Raw genomic sequence first — 22669 nt, forward strand, 5'->3', positions numbered from 1 at the left:
GATGACGACATTCACCTGGTCGAGGACACGTTGCCAATAGGCCTCAACCTTTTGATCGACACCCCGGATGGCGTCGTTCGTTTCCTCCATCCAAATTCTTGCGATGAGGTCCGTCTCCTCCTGGGTGTAGATATGACGGAAGGCCTTACCCTCCTTCGTCGCCGGCGCCTGCGCTTTCTCCTTGTAGGCTATCAACTTTCGCCGCCCGCCACACTTCGGCGTCGTTGAGACACTATGGGCCGCCGATGCCTCCTCGCCGGTTGGGGGCTCCTCCCTCAAGTTGAATCCCGATAAATCGAGATGGTAGTTGCTGGTAAGTTCGGGGGTCCAATTTGGGGAGTAGTAGTCAGAATTATTTGGATCCATTTTAGAAGAGTTTGAGAGAGATGATGAAGAGAAAAATTGAAAAGGTGTGAGAAAAAGATATTGAAGAGAATTGTGTGTATGAATTGTGGTGAAAGAATAGAGTATTTATAGAAGAAAATTTATATATATATATATATATATATATATAAAATCCAACGATCAAATAAAAAAAGAAAAAGACAAAAACGGTTGAATTGTGAAAAAGAAGGAAAAGAAAAAGGAAAAAACGAAGAAGGAAAAAGTCCCATCGGTCAAACTGGAATTCAAAAACCAGATTTTATTTTTTTATTTTTTAATTAGGGCCATTCATAACCGCCTTTGAGTCATACTCGTTTTATCGAGTATTACTCGAGCCCCCATTGCCTCACATCGATATAGATGCTCTTATAGAGTTAGAAAAATACCAAATTCACCAATTAATGCCTCGAGTAAATATTTTGTGAAATACAAATCTATAAAAAATAATTAAAAGTTTCAAAAACTCTTTATAGACTAATAGAAAATTTGAAAGAAAAAATATCTAGATATTTTGATGGAAATTTTAAATAGATAATAATAATCATTATATAAAAAATATTTTGTCAAGATCTTTATCATTAATTTGATACGCCTATAACTATAAAAATGAATATATCTTCATTGATTAGAGATATTGTATATAAATAACTCATCAATTTTTTTTTTAATTATATTATTAAAAAATATCCTTAATTTACAATCTGATTGCACGAACTATTGAAGGATGTACTAATTTTTTTAAAGCAAAAAAGAAAAAGGTTGTAATACCATTGCCAGAAGGGATTGTAGTACTGAAAATAGGGGTTATGTAAATGTAATTATCAAATAATTTAAGGTAAAACAAAGTATAATTAAAATAATATTGTTTGTGTACCCTACACCGGTTGGCAGTACGGCCATTTTCTCCTCACGCGGCTGAAAAATTGAAAATTGTTACAAAATAAATTCTTTAATTCAAACGCAAACCCTTCTCTCTCTTACTATTCAGTATTCGCACAGGTAAGGGCATATTGAATTGGTGTATGTATGTATTCTTACTTTTTCATCACTGATCAGGTGTTCGTTGGCTTATTCTGTAGATACGATGTCGTTGAGGCCGGGCGCTAGGGCGGAGGTGAGGCGGAGCCGGTACAAGGTGGCGGTAGACGCTGATGAGGGGCGGAGAAGGAGGGAGGACAACATGGTGGAGATCCGGAAGAACAAGCGCGAGGAGAGTTTGCTGAAGAAGCGTAGGGAAGGACTCCAGCCTCAGCAGTTCGCAGCCTCGCTTCACTCCTCTGCGCTCGAGAAAAAGGTCGACCTTTTTAGGAACTGGGTTGAAATCGGGAAGTATTTGGAAGTATTTGGAATTAGGGTTTTAGTATTTGGAATTAGGGTTTTGATTTTCGCTTGAGATTCTTTTATTGGATGGAATAAATAGTTTGATGATGTAATTTTAGCTGAACTAAATTGGAATTGATTGATTGATTTGGTATTTTGATTGAATAATTGTTGTTGGATTGGTTGAGTGATGCTAATTGTTTTGGAGCATGCAAATTGATTATGGCAGAGGTTAGTCTCTTAAGTTTGATAGAGTCTTGACTCGCATAATAGCGATTTCTGTTAGTACATTATAATACATGTCTTCTGTGTGAAGCCTGTGTGTGGGCGGTTGTGGTCTTGTGTTCACTATAACTGACTCCTTTCTGCGTTTTCCAGCATCTATTCATCCATAGGCATAAGAGTATAATGTGTAGGATAAAAGAATTGATTTTTATGGTTTTGGACCTTTGTGTGAATACAATGTTTCCTTTAAAACCAAAATGGAGACCGTTTTCTTTCCTCAATAAAAATTACTGGTTTGACATAAGATCGTTATGCTTGTCAGTTCAATATTGGTATATTATTGTGGAAGTGCTCATTCCTTTTTGATTGTATATTTTGGTAGGCTAAGTAACCTCCTCACTGGTAAATATCTGTAGAGTGGTTGTGTTTATTTCTATCATTTTTTGTGTTTGTTTTCATTTGGGTGAATTATAGCTTTCCATTTGTATGCAGTTGGAGAGCCTTCCTGCCATGGTTGCTGGAATCTGGTCAGATGATAACAACTTGCAGCTTGAAGCAACTACACAATTCCGAAAATTGCTGTCAATCGGTAAGACTTCCTTTCTCATTCATATATTTAAGTTCTCTCTGTGTTTGTTAAGGTGATATTTGCTGATAGTGGACTCATCTTTTTTGATGACTAATTGTTTGTGAAATATATTTTAGAAAGAAGTCCTCCTATTGAAGAGGTTATCCAATCCGGTGTTGTTCCTCGATTTGTTCAATTCCTCACAAGAGAGGACTTCCCCCAGCTTCAGGTATCTATGCAATAAGATTTAGCTCGAAAGAGTTGCTGTATGTCTGGATATCTCCAACCTTTTTTAATTTTTTTTATCCATCTTATGATCCTTTACAGTTTGAGGCTGCTTGGGCACTCACTAATATTGCCTCTGGTACATCAGAAAACACCAGGGTGGTTATCGATCATGATGCTGTGCCAATTTTTGTGAAGCTTTTAGGTTCACCTAGTGATGATGTCCGCGAACAGGTAGATCCTTTTTATATTAACTTGAATTTTGGATGGCGATGGGCTGAAAAGGCGGCAAACCCACCCCATTGCTATCCTTATTTTAAAATATCAGGTTCTGTATCTACGTGCTCTTTTGGATAATTTTGTTAACAAAAGTGTTGATTTTTCTTTTTGGTGCCTGTAGGCTGTGTGGGCATTGGGAAATGTTGCCGGTGATTCTCCTAAATGTCGTGACCTTGTCCTTAGTAATGGGGCCCTGATCCCTTTGTTGGCTCAGTTGAATGGTTCTACTAAGCTGTCAATGCTGAGAAATGCCACCTGGACTTTGTCGAACTTCTGCAGAGGCAAGCCACAACCTCCCTTTGAGCAGGTATTGGCTTTTATTTACTGTTCAAGTGGAGCACATTACATATTAATCTTTTCTTTGGCTGATGGAAGATGTTATTTCTCTTCTCTGCTCCTCCAGGTAAGACCGGCAATTCCATCCCTTGAGCGTCTTATTTATTCAGACGATGAAGAGGTACTTACTGATGCATGCTGGGCTCTTTCGTACCTATCGGATGGTACAAATGACAAAATTCAAGCTGTGATTGAGACAGGTGTCTGTCGGCGCCTTGTTGATCTCCTCCTGTGAGTGGCATTTATATAATTGTTTGATCCGTCTCTGTACTTTTGCTTTAGATATTCGTATGATTTTACTTATTTCTTCTTGTAGCCATCCCTCTCCTTCAGTGCTTATTCCTGCACTTCGTACAGTTGGAAATATTGTGACTGGTGATGATCTGCAAACTCAGGTATGAAATTTCCTCCTCCATTCAGTTGCAGTTATGCCAATTGAAGATTTACTATCGTTTAGTACGTTTTCACTTTTGCCTGTCGGAAGCCTGGATGTTTGGTGATTAATACATGAACAAGTTAGGCACTTAACGATAATATTCGTATCTACTCGTTTGGTTCCATTCTCTTTCTTTCAGTCTATCATTGAGCATGGTGCACTTCCTCCCCTATTAAGCTTGCTGACTCACCATCACAAAAAGAGCATCAAGAAAGAAGCCTGTTGGACTATTTCAAACATCACTGCTGGAAATCGAGAACAAATTCAGGTACAAGTTCTGCCATTGGGTGGATTGAGTCTCAATTGTATGATAAGTATTATCTTGTCATAATCTTCTGCGAGAGTAGTGACATGTTGCCTCCTATTTTGTTGAAATGACAGGCTTTTTAACTTGCTAGAATTGTTTATTATAATGATATACTTCTATAGGGCAGTGATTGTGTGTGTGCAGGAGTTTACTGCGATTTGTTGGATTATTGATTGTCCATTTTATGCCGTCTCCTGTGGAAGTCATTATTAATTATTGATTATTTTTTAAATGGCAGGCTGTAATAGATGCTGGCTTGATAGGTCCCTTAGTCAATCTACTTCAGACTGCCGAATTCGATATAAAGAAAGAGGCTGCATGGGCTATATCAAACGCCACGTCTGGAGGAACCAATGAGCAAATCATGTATTCTCGATGTTTACAAGCTTATTTTTTGGATCAGTTGGATCTCCATTTCCCTCTTCACTAAAACTGCAAACTTTCTTGATATAGGTACTTGGTGAATCAGAATTGTATAAAACCTTTATGCGATCTCCTGATCTGCCCCGATCCAAGAATTGTGACTGTATGTTTGGAGGGGCTGGAAAACATACTGAAAGTTGGGGAAGCTGAGAAGAGTAATTATGGGGATGTCAATTATTTCGCCCAATTAATAGATGAAGCGGAGGGGCTAGAAAAGATCGAGAACTTGCAGAGTCATGACAACAACGAAATCTACGAGAAGGCTGTGAAGATACTCGAGACCTATTGGCTAGAGGAGGACGAGACGTTACCTGCTGCTGCTGACGAAAACCAGCCCGGATTCAACTTCGGAGGAAACGGCATGCAAGTTCCACCTGGTGGATTCAGTTTCAACTGAAGGTTTGTTCTCCCACTCTTCTCAATCTAATCCCTTTATGTAGAAACATGTCAAAATCAAGAATCATATGATGAATCAGCATTTTTTAGGATCCAAGAATCATTAGGCTAACTGCCCATCTATATATATATATCTGTTTTTTCAGTCTGGTGTACAGCAGTTTCTCTGGTTGTTGGTGATACCGATGAGGTTGGTCAGGGTCGGGGGTTGCAGCTTGGGTTGAGTTGAGGTCCAGTCAGTTTGCAGCACACCTCAATGAGTTTGGTGAGTCAGGTCCAGAGTCGGTCATGGTTATGGAGGTGTGCCCTCCTAGTATACGTCGCTCTGTGCCGTGCTATTCAATAAGGCAAGTGAGGGGGTTTCAGCACGGGCAGAGACGGGCGGGTCAGGTCGGGTCGTATCCCCTGTATGGTTGAGTTGTCTAGGGGAACCCTACATGAAATGGTTTTTCCATTTGACATTGGCGATGTGGGGAGTCATATCTATGCTTTAGTTGTCCTAGTCGTCGTATGATTTGTCTATTATGTTGCTTATATTTAAAGTGATTTTGAGTTATTGGGAGGCCTATCTTTATTCATGCATGGATCATATTACTTTTGTGTGCAGTTTCTATGTACAAATATTCTGAACAAGGTGTAATTCTATATTTAGTCGCATTTTTCTTTCACTATACCTCCTTATGTAAGAAAATAATAAAAATAAAAATATACTATGTGCTATTTTACCTCTATAGCTCCCAATTTAAATTCTAATAAAAATAGTCACATCCATCCAAAGAAATCTGAAAAAAGAAAAATTTGTTGGAATCGGTATCAACCTCGTACAGTTCCCAGAAATTTGAAGTGAAAAAGAAGATGCAGATACTTGAATTGAGCAGAATAAACTCTAGGGTGTTCTCTTTGATTGATAAAATTAATATGGGAAAATGAGGGATAACAAAAAATTTCCCCTTTGAATGCTTCCTTTCTTTTTCTACAAAAAGGTAATTTCATCATTTCTCATTTTATTAGAAATGAGCAAAAAGAAATAAGGCATTTTGAGGAGGAAATGTTTTGTTATCTCTTATTTTCTCATGATAAATTTATCAATCAAAGAGAACACACCTTAAGTATACAATCACCCTCCTAAAAATTAGGTTTGCAAAGTTTCACAAGGTTTAATTGGGCTATGTTACAAATATTGAAAATTTATGGTTTTATTTGTACTACAATTTCTTCACGTGATACATAATGAGAAAGAATCCAAAATTATATTGTAAGGGATGGTTCTGTTGAGTCAATGTCTATTTAAACTCTAGGTCCTAAAAACCATACTTGAAAATGATTCATCAAAGGTTTTTAAATTTTTGCTTGTTTTTAAGTTGAATCTTGATGAGTAAGAGGTCCCCAGAAATATTGGAAGGGTTTTAATTTTCCCCCAATAACAAAATAAAATTATTCAATGTATCCCCGTGATAGGTGGTCCTTGATTGCTTCCAGTTTTTGGTTTTGTTTGGGTGTGGGCAGAGCCAACCATCGAGATCGATTTTCATGTCAAAAACCTTTCATTACGGCCTAATATGATCAGAAATGGAGTTGGTGGTCACAACTACTCTTGTCGATTATCACTTGTTAAATTAATACTTTAATGGATTAGGCCTAAGCCCACGTTTGGTTGAGTGTTTTTAGAGGTTGGAAAGGAAATCAAGTAATTGAATCCATTACTTATTGTTTGTTTTGAGTAATGAGATAATCATTACCCTTACTTGAGGGTAATCTAATCACCCAATTTGTTACCTCTTAAAATAGAGGGGAAACAAAAGAAAGAGAATCTCTTACTAATGATTCCTTTCCATTGTTAAACCAAACACTCAATAAAAGTATTGGTTATTGTTACCATTTCACTCCTTTATTTGATTTCATTCCCTTTCCATTCCTCTACTTGAACCAAACGAGCACTAAATGTGCTTTTCATTTTAGTTTATTAGCTCAACTCACTCAAACTTGTCTAATTTGATAGTCATAAAGGTTTAAGACAATAGAGAATCTGAATTGTAATTCTTGGGAGTTGGGACTCGTCTTTTTTTCACCTTAATTAGAAAGATAATCACAACCACTTGATTACGCTCCATGCAAGGAAATTCTTGGATTTTTAATTTTATGGCTTGTTTTGTTTCATTTTATTTGTTTATGCTGCAGAAATTTAGTGTGAGATTGTCTCGCGAGTCAAAGAGGGTGTTTGCCAAAATAATCTGATTGAAAATTATAAGCTATTTCAAAGTGTTTGTCAAAATAATTTTTAAAGGGCCTATAAGATGTAAAAATAAGCGCTAAGAGTTTATAAACTTCCTAACAAAAATAAGTTCATCTATTCCAACTTATTTTCTCATTATCTTATAAGCAACACTCATTTTATAAAAATAACTCAATTATAATTTTTTATTTTCATCATATATCATTCTAATTTAATCTATTTTTGATTTTTTGTCTCTAACAAAAAAAAAATTATCTATAACTAAAAGTTCTCTTTCTAACTTATAAATTTAATTATTCAAATACTTTGCCAATTTATAAATTCTTCACAAATTATATTTTATAAATTTTTAAAATATTTTATAAAGTTCGAAAGCTTATAAACCCTTTAAAATAAATTTAGGCCAACACCATCAAAATTCATTTCATAGAGGATTAATACACCTGCCACTGCACAGTGCACACCATTTGTGAGCATATTGATGCGTAGAGTAGTATTTTGTCCTTTTCGCTTTCTTGTTAATTTTCTACTTTTAACTATGGTCATCAAAATTACATTGAAGTTTGATTTCTCTTTTCTACTTTTAACTTTACAGAGAGGAATAAATTTAATAAATAAGTTCTAATGTTTATGTAATTTATAAATTGATGATCTTATATATATAGGGGAGGCTTAAAATAAATACACTTCTTAAGATATAAAATAAGAATTATTTTCAGTCCTTAGATCATCAAGATCTACGGTTAATTCATAACCTTATTGGATGTTAATTCATAACCTTATTGGATGGATTTATGGTCCTGAGTTCGAATCTCAAATGTAGCAAAAATTTATTTTTCACAATTCATACCTTTATACAGCGAATTCATACGTGTTCTACATAAAATTCATACATTGAAAATTTGCTCTTATTTCTTATTTTAAGATGTATTCTCACGGTAACCCACTCCTATATATATATATATATATATATATAGTGGTGATAACCTTGAAAGTTTTGATAACCTCTTGCAACAAAATTTTTCGAAGAGGTCAATGATAACCTTGAAAGTCTTGAAGCAACCTTGCAGTTTGTAAACTACTATTCTGTTCCATGAATTTTAAGATGAGACTATGTTCTTCAAAATCAAAAAAGAGAGAGAAAAATGAACTACAATTCTCTCCAACATTCTTAGCTAGAAGAATTCTTATCAAATGGTGGCCTAAAGAAGACGACTTCTTTGGAGAAGGAAGAACCTTTGATAGAAGAGGCATTCTCTCTATTAAACTATCTCAAGTCATTGAAAGAAGTCTGAATTAACAGACCCCGTCAAAAAATTCCTTATTTAAAGATCTTTTCAAACAATGGATAAAGATTAAATCAATTCTTTATGGAAGGAAGTTTTCGGAATAGAAAATCCAGAAATGATTAAAGGAGAAAATTCTTCATCAACTCCATTTTTGTCAATAATAGAGAATTTCATCTCTAACACAGAAATGATTGACAATGAAGATTTTCCAAAAGCCCAAGATCCATATGGTGATCTCAATAAATTTTTATTAGAATACATCAGATAAGAGTAAACACAACATTCAGAATGCGTAAATACGCAAGCAATGATGCCATAGAATTCTACTATTGGATCAAATAAAAACTCATCTTAGCGTACAAACTAATAACTGCTTGCACTTAACTTATAAAATAATTGCACTTCATCTATAAAGTATCTGCACTTAATGATCTTGGGTTCGAATTTCAAAGGGAGCACAATTACAGTGCAATTTATTACCACGAAAATGCAGATACTTTATACGTTAAGTGCAGTAACTTTGTAAATTAAGTGCAAGCTTTTTAATTTTTACATTAAGTGGGTTTATATTGGACCTTAATCCTAAGCTTTTGAGTTAGAAATTCTTGACCTTAATCCTAAGCTTTTGAGTTTCGGGTTAACCCGTCTATCTAGTCGGACTCAGAAATTTCTTTAAAATAATTAATTAATATATTTATCTCAATAATATTATATTTGTAACGAACGAATACCACATTAAATGAATATCATTTCAATACGAACTTACATAATAATTAATATGTGATTCTTAAATAGATAAGGATATCTCTATATATATATATATATATATATATATATATATGATTATCATCTTCTAGTTTTGATTCTAAGTGTTTTATGTTAAGCATTAGAATAAAACACAGAGAATTGACATGATGCGTGTAATTTCAAATACTGAATCAAAATCTATTCCACAAACATTTTGAAAAAAAAAACAAATTATTTTTATTAATTATTTAAAGTAAAGTAATAAGTTTAAAAATCCAATAATAAGAAAAGCTTCAATTAATAAGATCAACTTATTCATTTTCTGGTCAGTTCTGTCTAGCTTGGATTGTTGTCGAGCTATCTATCAAATTGTGAATTAGAGCATCTGCAACGCATCTACTTGAGCGCCTACTCGAGTAGAGCGTTGCGGGGTGGCCTTACTCGAGGCCTACTCGATCCTTCGAGTATACACAAGTGATCTAATTTTTTTTTTTTAATTCTCTTCTTCTCTTTAAAAATCTCTCTCTCCTCTTTAAAAACTAAAAAAAATTAAGTAGGCTATCAAGTAACCCCAATGCAGCACTACTTACTCAATGTGATCCTCCACTATCAAGTAGGCTATCAAGTAAGCCCATTGCGGATGCTCTTATTCAATTATAAGTTATTCAAATTGTAATTTTTTTTAGATTAAAAATTTTCAACTGTAATCCTATTAAATTATCGGTGTATTCAAATCACTCAAGAGTTTCGAATTAAATTGTGATACCCTTTATTTTTTGGAAAAGTAATTGTGATCCTTACTTGCGATTAAACCTGTAACATATAATTTTCTCAATATATATCCACAAATGGTTGAATGATATAATATTCCAAACAACTTCGTTTTCCCTTATCCAAACTACGAGAAAGTGGGTAGTAGAGACTCGAGAGTAGCAAAAATACGAATTCCCCTTATCCTATTTTATTCAGTTTATTTTGGTTTAAAATTTTGAATTATTAAGTAGGATTAATTATATTTAATTAGTGTATGCTCCCTCCGTCCTATTACAAATGTCTCACTTTCCATAATAAGATGTCTTTATACCTAATATTTAAATAATTTCCATCAACTCCTTTATCTATTGATTACATATTTTTTAATTTTCGTGTCTAAAAATAATGGGACATTTGTAATGGGACGGAAGGAGTATATAATTGTGTTTAAGTATTTAATTATAATTTTTAGTAAGTAATAATTTATCAGGGTATATTACTCCAAAATGTATATAATTTGTTAAGCTCCAGTTTTTGGCAATAAATTATACTCCATTTATCCATAAAAATAGTCATTTTTTGTCATTTTGAAATGTCCACAAGAGTTAATTCATTTCTATTTTTGGAAACTATTTATCACATGATGAGCCCTATTATCCACTCACAATACAATTAATTATCGTTATAAACACTATTTTTAAAGTGAGACTCTTTATCCACTTACAATACAATAACTATTTTTATTAAAACTCGTGTCATCCATTACTAGAACAATTTTTTACGGACGGAGTGAGTAGTATTTTTTAAATTTTATAATAAATAGTATTGTTAAAATAATAAATTGATTAGTGGAACACGGATGAGTTGGCGCAGTGTAGGGATGATAATCGGATCCATCCATCGGATCAGGATCAAAACTATTGAGTTGCGAACTATTAGAGTTGAAGTTTTTTCGAGCTATAAATTTTTAATCTTAATCTTAAATTTTTGGGTTTTGAGAACAAGCCCGTGGAGTTCGAAAAATTTATAAAAAAATTAACTAATTTATTTCTCTTAATAATTTATATATTTAACAAATAAATACACACATAATAAGTGATATTTCAACATCTACTTACATAATATTTCATGCGTCCCAACCAACGGGATCAATATTTCTTTTTAGGTCGTCCCAATTAAGTTGATCAATTTTCTTATATAGAATAAATATAAGCAATGAAACATCTAATCACTTATTCACTTTATTACCAAACACACTTCAAGCATTAATTCTTAAATCTCGTGCTGAAAATATGTTGATCAATTTAGCTGGGACAAAAGGGACTAACTACATATACAACTCTTAGAGAGTGTTGGTTCTGGGGTGAGTATATACTGGTGTATGAGGGATATGATCACTAATTTTATAATAACAAAAATTGCAACTAATACAGTATAACTGTAGCACAAAAAGTAAGTAAAGTATCGTATCTTCAGGGACTGATAATCGAAAAAAATCCAAATAGTTTTAATAAATACTACTGTAATATCTAGGCAAACCCAAAAGTATGGTAGAGAATAAAAATAAGACTTAAAACAGAACAAATAAACTCAAAAGAATGAATCAAATAATAAAGATATTGGTCAATGGAATATATTATTGTTATTTAAACTTATGCATTCAACATATTGATTCAATTACCAATTTTAATTCAGCCCTGATGAAAGATCACAGTTCTATTCATAATCTTCTCTGACGAACAACTATGAAAGTGGATTAATAAATTTTCTATCACATTCAAGTATCATAGGAATAAATACTCCAAAAAGCACACAAAAACTAGCTTCCTATAGCCAACCTATCACATTCAAGTCTCAAGATGAAACCATATCATGCATTCCTAAATCGGTTGAACAATTATCACATTCAAGTCTCAAACTGAACAACTAGACATGAAAATTATTGGTCAGATAATTCACAAGAAATCAAGTACCAAGAATCATGAATTAGGAAATGGAGGGCAAATTGATATCAATAAATCAAGCACACATATTCAATCAACTACGTATAAACCCTAGAATTAGATAACGAAACTAGCCAGACATCATAAAAGAAAACAGAAACATAATTAAAAAGAAAGCAATTGAAAAGAATAAATCAAATAAAACCCAGAATGAATTCAACGTAACAAACTCGAATCACATAAATCTGATCCAAGCTTTAAAAGCTAAAAAACAATAAAGTTATAAATCTATAAATATGAAAATATGAATGCAAAACCCTAATAGGTCAACAAAGAGACCTATTTATAAGTTCAGGGTAAAACCCAATCTAAAAATCCAAAACTACAAAGAAAAACTCTAAAATAATATAAAAAAAACGCGGAGACGAGGCGACCCTGGCAGCGAAAGCCGCAAGGTCGCTGCCAACAATACAAAAATCCCTCTGCGCGATCGTTGAGCGCTTTCCGCTGATGAACGTCGACTGGTCGCTGAACTCCTCCTTTATCACACACATGACTTCGGCGACCTCTTCCCTATTCGCCGAGTTCGTCCCATTTTTTTTTATTTTTCGAGTTCTTCAAGCTCGTTTTCTCGATTCTCATGTCTGAAACACTTCAAAATCAAACTCCGGACCTTCATTATCGATCATATGTTTCTAAAACACTCAAACCTGTATCAAAACAACCAAAACTATACATAAACGTAATATCACAAAAGAATATAAAACTCATAACAAATGATATCACAATCAGGCATGATCCTAATACTTCAAGCACTAGAATATAAATAAAAACACTACAAAATGAGTGTTTATCAGGATACACAGGTTGACATATTTTAAAATCTTTTTCAGTGTCTGAAAAACTCGTTTTTGTTGTAGTGGTTCTAAGACAGGTGAACTGATAATTAGTCAGTCTGAAAGATGCAAATCAATTTACTGATGTATGTTGACTGTTGTTTTGAAAACTCCTCCCCAACAAATGATAAGTTATTTACTCTGCAGATTACTCGTCAGCATGTCAATTAGAATAGAAATTGAAGCGTGTGCAAAAAAAGATATTATTATACTAATTTTCAAAAACAGAGTAATAAATTTGAAAATCCAAATAATAATTTTTTTTTAATATAATTAAGTGAACACATTTATTTTTGGGTAAATATCATAAAAACCCCTGAAGTATACTCGCTTTATCAAAAATATCCTGAAACTTTCAAAATGTTCTCTAAACCCTCAAACTATCAGGTTTTTATCAAATATATCCATCATCTATTTTTCGGTCACCAAAAATGTGATGTGGCTCGCCGGATGCCACAATATAATTTATATTCTATTTTTTTAAAATGCAATGGCAGAAACGACGTCGTTTCGTATCATATCATTTTAAAAAAATCCACTCCTATCGTGTTTGAAATTCACGCTAATCACCTATAATTAGGGATAAACACGATAGAATATGGTACGAAACAAAGTCGTTTTTTCCGTGTCATTTAATAAAAATATAATATAGATTACATTGTGGCACATGGCGAGCCACATCACGTTTCTGGTAATCGAAAAATAGATGCAGGATATATTTGATAAAAACCTGATAGTTTGAGAGTTTAGAGAACATTTCAAAAGTTTCACGGTATTTTTGATAAAGTGTATAGTTCAGGGGTTTTCATGATATTTACCCTTTATTTTTGAATGAAAATTAGAACTCATTGTTTTGGGATCAAGCCTATCGAGTTGTCGAGTTATTCGATTACAAATTATACGAATTGAAACTTTATCGAATTAAAAGTTTTAATCCTAATTCTCTTAAAGGGTTAATTTGAATTTAGATATGAACTTCACAATTTGCTTGACAATACTCAACCTTTGCGCCTATTTTAATTTTTGGCCGGACGAAATTTTCCGGCCAAATACGTGGCACAACTTATCCGACGTGTGCATTTCTTGTTTGACCTGTATAGTAAGAATAATGATGTGGCTTTTTTAAATAAAAAACGCCCTCGTTTCGGATAATAACCACTGAAAACGTTGTCGTCTGTAGCGTCTTCTTTCATTTCCAAACTAGGGCATCGAAAAAACTAAAAATTTGAAGAAATCGTTGAGGAAGGTCTTTTTCCTGACGGGTGAGATCCGATCGAAAATCCTTCGTCATACACACACCCTTTTCAGATTCGTCTAAGAGATTTGTAGAAAACCCCAACGTAGATCGAGAGACGAATTGCTCTGAACTTTGTTTTTTCCTGCCCTTTCTTCTCGCTGGATTTCTGATCTTCAGACTGTTCGCTGCTAGAATCCGGTGAAAGCTCGCACGGTTCCTCGTTTGGGCGATGGGGCAAATCCTCCATCAACTCAGATGATGGATTACAAGGTGATAGTCAGATGAACCCCTCCGATCTCGTCCATAGTTTCAGACAAACCCGACGGAAGCCGCTGCGAAAGGAGCCTGGGAAATCAGGGCCCGTTTTTTGAAACCCGAAGCTTTTCCCGACGATCGGTGGCCGGCGACGCATGCGGCTAAGTTGAATTAAGCCGAGTTTCCCTCATTTTTCCTTAGAATCCAGTAGGCTATGATGAAATCAGTGGATTATCTGTGTTTTTTAAATTCAGAGAGAGAGAGAGACGATTTGGTAGAGCTTTTAGAAGACGAACAAGGGTTTTTGACCGATCCCCAAATTAGATTCAGAATTCTCCCAAAAAATTTGGGGGATTTGCCCCCTCTACCCAACAAATCGATAGACGAGCTCAGCTTATGTATCTGAGAGGAACTTAGTTTATAATTTCAAATTGGACAAAAAAACGTCGTTTTAGACCGTCCAAAACAGTGTAGTATCACCGGAAAAAAAATTGCCACGCAAAATTTTCGGTTGCCACGTCACACGAAATTTTAAGTTGGATGAGATTCGGGCCAAAAATTAAAATGAGTGCAAAGGTTTGAGTATTATCTGGTAGATTTTGAAGATCATGTCTAAATTCAAAATCGGCGAAAGTGGGTGAATTTATACCAAATTAACCCTTCCCTTAAATTATCGATGAATTCGGACCAACTCATGAGTTTGAGGCAAAATTAACACCTTGAGGGCAGTGATGTGGAAGATAGAGAAATTAATTAAACATTAAAAATGATTGAATGGTTGCGTGGTTGGATGGTTGGTGATAAAGATGGTACGAGGCCAGTCTACCTTGCGCATCCCCGTCCTTACAGTTGCAGTTAAAGCAGCGACTTCGAGCAACACCACAATTGAAATCGGACGGCTCGATAATTACAAAAGGAGCAAAAAAACAAGAAAAATTGAAAACCTTAATTTTCGAGTATCCCAAAAAATGAATTTCTCAAGGACATTTTCCTGTTACAGTTGAGTGGTGGAGACAGAGAGGATGAAGAACTGCTTCAGCTTCTCGAGCGACGAGGAGCAAAACGGGTGCCCAAAAGAGTCATTCTACTGGTGGAGAACGCCGCAAGAATTCGACGAAGATGGGCATTTCAAAACGGATATTTCGAGTCCAAGAAATAGAATGAAGCTTCTTAGAGAAATGGAGAGATTGGGTTTGATGGGTAGTTGTGGGCTGAATGATTTGAGGCACAAGATTCTGAGATACAGAGCTGGAGATTTCTGCCTCCCAATTGGTGGGATTGAGAGAGAGGATATGGAAATCCCACCTCTAATCACAATCTTGCTCACTGGTTTGACTGCCTCTGGCAAAAGCTCCTTCATCAATTTGATGTATGCTGTTCTTGGCAGGTTTGGCCTCATCCCTTTTGCTCAGACATCAGGTATATACCTATCATCCCACCATTTCCAACATTCTTTTTTTTTTCACACACTAATTAAAGCAGAGGCTGTGTTTGCTCAAGTCGGTTTTCGTTTGGTTTAGTTTAGTAATGTGGGTTTCTGCTCCGAAATGCTGGCAATTTTATGATTTTATAGTTATTATTAAAATAAAACAAAACAAAATAGTCGATGAAACATGTTTGATAGATTTCAAGATTTTTACACACACTATTTAGACCTTTTGTGTAATCATGTATTTATCTTTCTCTAGTGTGACAAAAAGGGCTCATTATTGAAGATCCTTTTTTTTTTTTCACACACTGATTAGTGCAGTGTCCAACTATCCGTCTGTTTGGAGAAATTGTTTGATACATTTCGAGATTTTCACACATTATTTTAGAGTTTTTGTGTGTTCATCATGTTTTATCTTTTGCTAGTATGATAGAAGGGCTCGTAATCATCATTAGGGTGCGTTTACTTTGATGGATAAATTTATCATGAGAAAATGATGGATAACAAAAATTGATGCCTTTAAATGCCTCCTTTCTTTTTCATATTTTATACAAATGAGAAGTTCACCATTTTTCCTTCCTTAATTTTCACTTCAAGGCATTTAAAGGCATCAATTTTTGTTATCCATCATTTTCTTATGATAAGTTCATCCATCAAAGTAAACGCGACTATAGTGAAAAAGGTTTTAATTTCTTTGATGATACTATTTATTACAGATTTGGATTAAAGGAGTATATTTCAAGATTTTCACACACACAAAGGTTATTGAACTTTTGCATGTTGTGTTGTGGTTCTAACTATGCTACATTGAGCTCCTGCATATATTTAGTGAATAGGGCCCCTTTGTTGATGCACACTATCCAAAAAAGATTATAGATTAGTTGAGTTTAATATGATGTACATGAAGTGGTTTTGTTTCTTGTATGTGAGAAGGTGAGTCTTCCAATTTGAGCACTATGTACCTGGAAGAACACAACGTGTTGAGGTCAGGTAGGAGTGGGTTCTGTGTGTTCGACTCGAGGGGTTTAGAGCCAAGTCGCATGGAGGAAGGACTCGAGGAGGTGTCAATGTGGATGACTGACGGCGTTAGACATCACCAGCCCTCTTTAACTCAACCCAATGAATCAATGGAGTTCACTAATTCAAGATACATCAACAGAAAGGTCAATTTTGTTATGGTTGTAGCTGATTTGTCAGAGATTCATAGGGCATTCAAATCTGGTGATCTGGAGCCAGTTGTGGCCTTGAGGGCCCTCTTTCATTTCCCAGCTATCAAGAATTCAAGTAAGTCCTACAAATCTGATCATTCTTTAATGATCCGAGTCCGCTTTAATTCTCTGATTTTACAGATGAGAATCCGATGTTGATCCTAACTCATGGAGACACTCTAAGCTGCGAAGATAGGATAAAGGGGAGGCTGCAAATATGCGACTACTTAGGCATCCCAGAGACGAATGGTGTGTACGACATACCATGTCTGGCCGAGCAATGGGTGCTTGCACAAGATTCCGACCCCATTTCTGCGTACTCTCTCACTGAGGCTGTATACAAGGCTTTGCTTCAATCGGATAGAGCTCATCCTCCTAAATGGAGCTTCAAAGAATGGTTCACCTTCATCTTCTCATCGACTATGTGCTGTCTTGCTTCACTCTTTTCATTTCTTGCACAATTATTTGGAAGATTTGGCCAATCTGATGGAAGGCTTAGGATGTGAAGGTTGAGTTTGATTGCTGCATGCCTCTTACCTATCTAACATTTAACATTAGTTGTAATGTATGTTAGAATCAATGGCTAGGTCATTTAGGTAGATTGTTTGTTTGTTTAATTGTGAGACAATATGCCCTAATGTATTTGTGTAACTTCAACATCTTAGCATTCAAGATTGCATCATTTCTTTGATAAGTGTTTTTTTTTTTTTTATACATATAAAATAACAATATTAAATAATGAAATTTAAAGGCTGCACCACAATGGACTCGCATTCAAGATCTTTTGCCTTAAGCATTAACCATTCTATTGCTTGACATTTCTTTGGTGAGTATGAAAAAGAAAAAAAAATGCTAAATTCTAAATGGAATTTCATAGTCGATAACGTATAACAGAAATATTGGATAATCACTATACATTTATAATATATTAAAAATATAATTTTAATTTGAAATCAAATTCAAATTGAGTGACAATTTTGTAGTTATAATAAAATTGAAGGGTTTATTTATAAACTATATTTTTTATTTTTTTTATTTATCTTCTTATTTTATTTCTTTCTAAATTTGTGAAATTCGACTAATTATAAAATATATAATATGCATATCAAATTTAAGATGACGATAAGATCTTTCATTTGATATATCTTATGTAAATATTTGATTTAAAATGTAAAAGTCATATTTATCTAAAGATTAAAATTTTTTAAAAAATATATATCTCTCCTCTCTCAACTTTTTTGAATAAATCTATTTTTTTTAATTCTTTTTATTATTCTTCTAATTTTGATTTTCATTTTGTTAACTTTTTTTTTTTTTGCCTTTTCTAATATCAATTTTTTATTATTGCGAATTCTTCTTTATTTTTAATTTTTTTTTTCAATATTCACCTTACATATATTCAAATAAATTAGTTTTTTAATTATATTTATAAATATGATACTTGAGTTAGTTTTAATTTTATACGAATATAGAAATATAAAAACATTTCTCGTGCATTGCACGCGGTGAAAATGCTAGTAATATAGTATTAAATTGTTACTTGCTGTAAAATACTACACTTTTATCAAATCCGATTTTGCTTACAAAATTTGAAAGATAGCATGGCAATTATTGACCTTTCATTAAATTCTGATTTTGCATACAAACTTGAAAAAGTTGCGTAAAGATTTTAAAAGGTAGCTTGGTAATTATCTAATAATTTTTTTTTTTTTAGGGCCAAACGAAGATTCATTAGATAGAAACAGCTCCCGAAGGAGAAAAGCGTACAAAGGAAGGGAGGGTAGAGACCAAATCACAAGAAGAACAGTGGTGTAAAGCAAATTTTGCGAGTTGGTCAGCTACAGAGTTATCACATCTTCTAGTCCAACTGAATTTCACCTGATCAAAATCTTTAGTGAGGGCCTTAATATCATGGACAACTCCACCCGTAATCGAAAGGTCGCTCTCGCTGCAAGAAAGCCGACAGAAGGCAGATTAGCAGTCGGTCTTGATGATAATGGCTCTTCCACGAAGTCGCTTTGCCATAAGGACACCTTCCCTAATAGCAAGACATTCCCCAATTTCAGCATCGACGGATGAGTGGAGGAATTTGTAACAACACCCCATGAGGATTCCATTGTCGTCTGTGATAAACACTCCGAGCCCAACTCCAATGTCTGGCTTGAAGGCCGCATCGCACCAAACTCTCCAAAAGCCCGGTGCCACATCCAAAGACTGGTCTTGCATCTTAGGCAGACTCCGATGCGGCAAGCTCAAAGGAAGGTGTTTCATACCCAGGTTAAAGCAATCCAAATGTGAGAGTTTCTTATGTTGGAAGATGAGCAAATTGCGAGCATACCAGAGAACCCAAAGGAATGTGCAAAAGATGCGGTGGAAGTCAGCATTGTCCACGCGTTGAACCTGGGAAATCCAAGTTGGGAAGCAGAGTTCACGGTCAGCTTGCTCGATGGAAAGTCGAAGAGAAGAAGATCTCCAGAAGAAGGTCGTCCAAGCACAGTCCCGAAAAACATGTTCAATAGTCTCGTTGCTTTCCCCGCACCTAGCACAAGTGGGATCTAAATCCAATCCTCGGCGACGCAGCGCACATCTCAAAGGAAGAGCATCCTCCAAGCATTTCCACATAAAGAGTCTAACTTTTGGGGTGATATTAAGCTTCCAAAGCCACTTCCAAATAGGGTGAAGAGGGCCCGAGGAAGTGGCCTCTCCGCGAGCCTTTGACAGGGCAGTTGCATATCCCGATTTGATTGTGTAAGTACCAGATTTGGTGTGGGGCCAAAATCTTGAATCTGGAGTTGGTGACAGGCGAATTGGGATAGAAGCAATATTCTCAACTTCAAAGTTTGAAAAAACTTGCCCAAGTTTGTCCATGTCCCAAGTTCCTCTATCAAAAAGGATAAAATCTGCTACTTTTGTGTTGGCCGTATCATCATCAAGAGCACGTCCAGGTTTGAAACCCCCTGAACTTGGAATCCATCTGTCCAGACCCACACGAATAGACAGCCCGTTACCCACTCTCCAGGCCAGCTCATCACGAAGGATATCAAGACCAGTCACCAAGCTTCTCCATGTGTATGACGGATTATAGGCTTTAGTGACTTGGGTAATATCCATACGTGGATAGTACCGCGCTTTCAGAGATTGTGCAAGGGGGGAGTCCGGCTTGCTGATTAATCGCTATGCCTGTTTGGCAAGAAGAGCCCGGTTGAAGCACGAAATGTCCCTGAAACCTAAGCCTCCATCCCACTTAGCGCGACAAAGAGATTTCCAATTTCGCCAGTGAATACGTCGTTCTTCGTGCCTTTGCCCCCAGAAAAATTGAGCACTTAGTGAGTTGAGGCGTTTACAAACATGCTCCGGGATTAGAAAATAGCTCATTAGGTACACCGGGATTGCTTGCAATATCGTTTTAATGAGAATGCTTTTTCCGGCAGCCGAAAGGAATCTGCGTTTCCAGTCTTTTGATTTTTTCCTAACTCTATCTTCCAGCATTTGGAAAATCTCCCTCTTCGATCTTCCAATAGTACTCGGGATGCCCAGGTAGGTTCCATGGGAGTCAGCGTGTCGCACCCCAAGCCTCGCCGAGAGCTCAAAAGTGACCTCCCTAGGTATTTTCTTGCTGAAGGTGATGCCCGATTTCTCGAGGTTAACTTTTTGACCTGATGCAGCCTCATAGATGGTAAGAATGTGTTTTATCAGATCAACTTCTTGAAAATGTGCTCTTCCAAAAATGATAGTCATCGGCAAAGAATAAGTGCGAGACGGAGGGAGCAGTGCTGCATAATCTGGCCCCATGAAGTAAATGTTGAGTTTCCGCCCTTCTCAACATGCACGATAAACTTTCTGCACAGAGAAACAGATAAGGAGATAAAGGGTCTCCTTGGCGGAGCCCTCTACTAGGAGAAAAAACAGAACCCGGTGTCCCGTTAATAAGCACCTCAAAGTTAACCGAGCAAACACAACGCATCACCAAATTCACAAAAGACACATTAAATCCCAACTGGATTAACATGGCCTCCAAGAAACTCCATTCAACTCTATCGTAAGCTTTGGCCATGTCTAACTTGATAGCAAAGTAGCCTTTTGTTTTAGCTTGATTATGTCGCATCATATGAAAGAGTTCAAAGGCTAAGAGTGCGTTATCTGTAATTTGTCTCCCTGGAATAAAAGCAGATTGCGCAGAATGAATGAGGTCAGACAAAAAAGGTTTCAACCTATTGGAAATGGCTTTTGTGATGATTTTAAAAACAACGTTACACAGGATGATTGGGCGATAATCAGAGGGGCAAGTGGGTTTCTTCTTTTTAGGGATAAGGCAAATATATGTGTCATTAAAAGGAGATGGGTCACCCCCAAGATTAAGGATATCAAGTAAACAAGGGACAAGAGAAGGTTTTATGAAACTCCAAAACTGTTGGTAAAAGAGTGCAGGCATACCGTCAGGGCCCGGGGATTTGAGCGGGTGCATCTGGAAGAGCGCCTCTGTAATCTCCTCCGTTGTGAAAGGCCTCGTGAGATGGTTGTTCATTTCTTCCGTGACAGTGGGCTCAACCGCAGCAAACACCTCTTCCCTGTTTGAGGCTGGTTGTGATGTGAAGATGTCTTGGAAATAAAGCCGGAAAGCTTCCTCCACCTCTTTAAAACCTGAGACGTAACGACCATCCTTATTCAGCACTCTTCTGATACGGTTCCTCCTTTGGCGTCCCGACGCCACCTTGTGGAAGAAGGCTGTATTTTTGTCACCTTCGTTTAACCAGAGGCATCGTGATCGTTGTTTCCACATAGTCTCTTCCTTGTCCAACAGCCCATCCAGCTCCATTTCAATAGCTTTTTGTTCAGCCATATTGCATTCCGAGGGAGGTCGCTTTTGTGCAAAATCCAATTTTTCCCTAAGCTTCCTGATTTGAAGCTTGATATTTCCAAAATGAGTATCTCCCCAAATTTCGAGTGCCTTCCCACATTCTTTAATCCGTCCTTGAATGTTACCCAAGGAATCACTAGCAGTTCCAGAGTTTCAAACATTCTCACAGAGATCCTTGCAGGATTGGTTTTTGAGCCACATCGCCTCAAAACGAAACACTTTCCGTTTACTTTGATTGGTACAATCCGCAGAGAAGAGTTCAAGAAGGATCAGGCAATGGTCGGAGGATTTTCGTATAAGGTGTTGCACTTTATAGTTGGGGAAGAGTGTCATCCATTGGTCAGTTCCGAGGACCCTATCTAGTCTCTCCTGGATAGTAGCATGGCCTGATTGTTTGTTCGTCCAGGTGAAGTTGTGCCCCTCAAACCCCAAGTCAGCAAGTCTACAATCATCAATTGCAACCCGAAAATCATCCATCCGCTTGAAATCTCTGCATTGCCCTCCCGTCTTTTCGAAGCCAAATAAGACTTCATTAAAATCGCCTCCGCAAATCCAGATAATTTCGCTATCAATCAAGATTCCAACCAAATTAATACTGAGTACTGACATGGCTAGTCGAATAATCTGATTTTAGAAAATTTCGAATAGTGCTTGTGATGTGCCATCACATACTTCGTTTTATTCCCTCGCCGATTATGTCAAGTTAATTATTCAGCTAGTCACGTCAACATTAAATTTGACCGAAATTTCGATTGGTAGCAAAATTAAATTAAATCAATAGTTCGGTAATTATCATGCTACATATTAAAGTTTGTATGCAAAATCAAAATGTAATGAAAGTTTAGTGATTATTACGCTACTTTTTAAAGTTTGTATGCAAAATCGGAATAAGATAAAAGTTCAACAATTGTCACTTTACCTT

At 35.9% G+C, this 22669-nt stretch overlaps 3 protein-coding genes across 3 annotated transcripts; 2 read left to right on the top strand and 1 right to left on the bottom strand.

The window, feature by feature from the left end:
* Positions 1-1244: 1244 nt before the first annotated feature.
* On the top strand, positions 1245-5567 carry LOC131003144 (importin subunit alpha-1a-like). Its single transcript, XM_057929624.1, has 12 exons — positions 1245-1383; positions 1464-1678; positions 2422-2518; positions 2635-2726; positions 2825-2956; positions 3123-3308; positions 3405-3568; positions 3654-3732; positions 3913-4041; positions 4319-4446; positions 4534-4902; positions 5046-5567. The coding sequence occupies exons 2-11, from the start codon at positions 1469-1471 to the stop codon at positions 4898-4900; spliced, it is 1584 nt and encodes a 527-aa protein (XP_057785607.1). The 5' UTR covers positions 1245-1383; positions 1464-1468; the 3' UTR covers positions 4901-4902; positions 5046-5567.
* Positions 5568-14841: 9274 nt separating this feature from the next.
* LOC131003145 (uncharacterized) lies at positions 14842-17583 on the top strand. The gene is made up of 3 exons (XM_057929625.1): positions 14842-15671; positions 16615-16965; positions 17031-17583. Exons 1-3 carry the CDS (start codon positions 15275-15277, stop codon positions 17393-17395), a joined length of 1113 nt encoding a protein of 370 aa, XP_057785608.1. The 5' UTR covers positions 14842-15274; the 3' UTR covers positions 17396-17583.
* A 2480-nt stretch (positions 17584-20063) lies between these two features.
* Positions 20064-22224, bottom strand: LOC131003172 (uncharacterized). Its single transcript, XM_057929655.1, has 3 exons — positions 21978-22224; positions 21324-21860; positions 20064-20704 (listed from the first exon to the last, which is right to left on the bottom strand). Exons 1-3 carry the CDS (start codon positions 22222-22224, stop codon positions 20064-20066), a joined length of 1425 nt encoding a protein of 474 aa, XP_057785638.1.
* Between the last annotated feature and the right edge of the window lie 445 nt (positions 22225-22669).

The sequence above is a fragment of the Salvia miltiorrhiza genome, unplaced genomic scaffold, assembly GCF_028751815.1.
Source record: "Salvia miltiorrhiza cultivar Shanhuang (shh) unplaced genomic scaffold, IMPLAD_Smil_shh fragScaff_scaffold_79, whole genome shotgun sequence".
In the NCBI taxonomy this organism is placed as follows: domain Eukaryota; kingdom Viridiplantae; phylum Streptophyta; class Magnoliopsida; order Lamiales; family Lamiaceae; genus Salvia; species Salvia miltiorrhiza.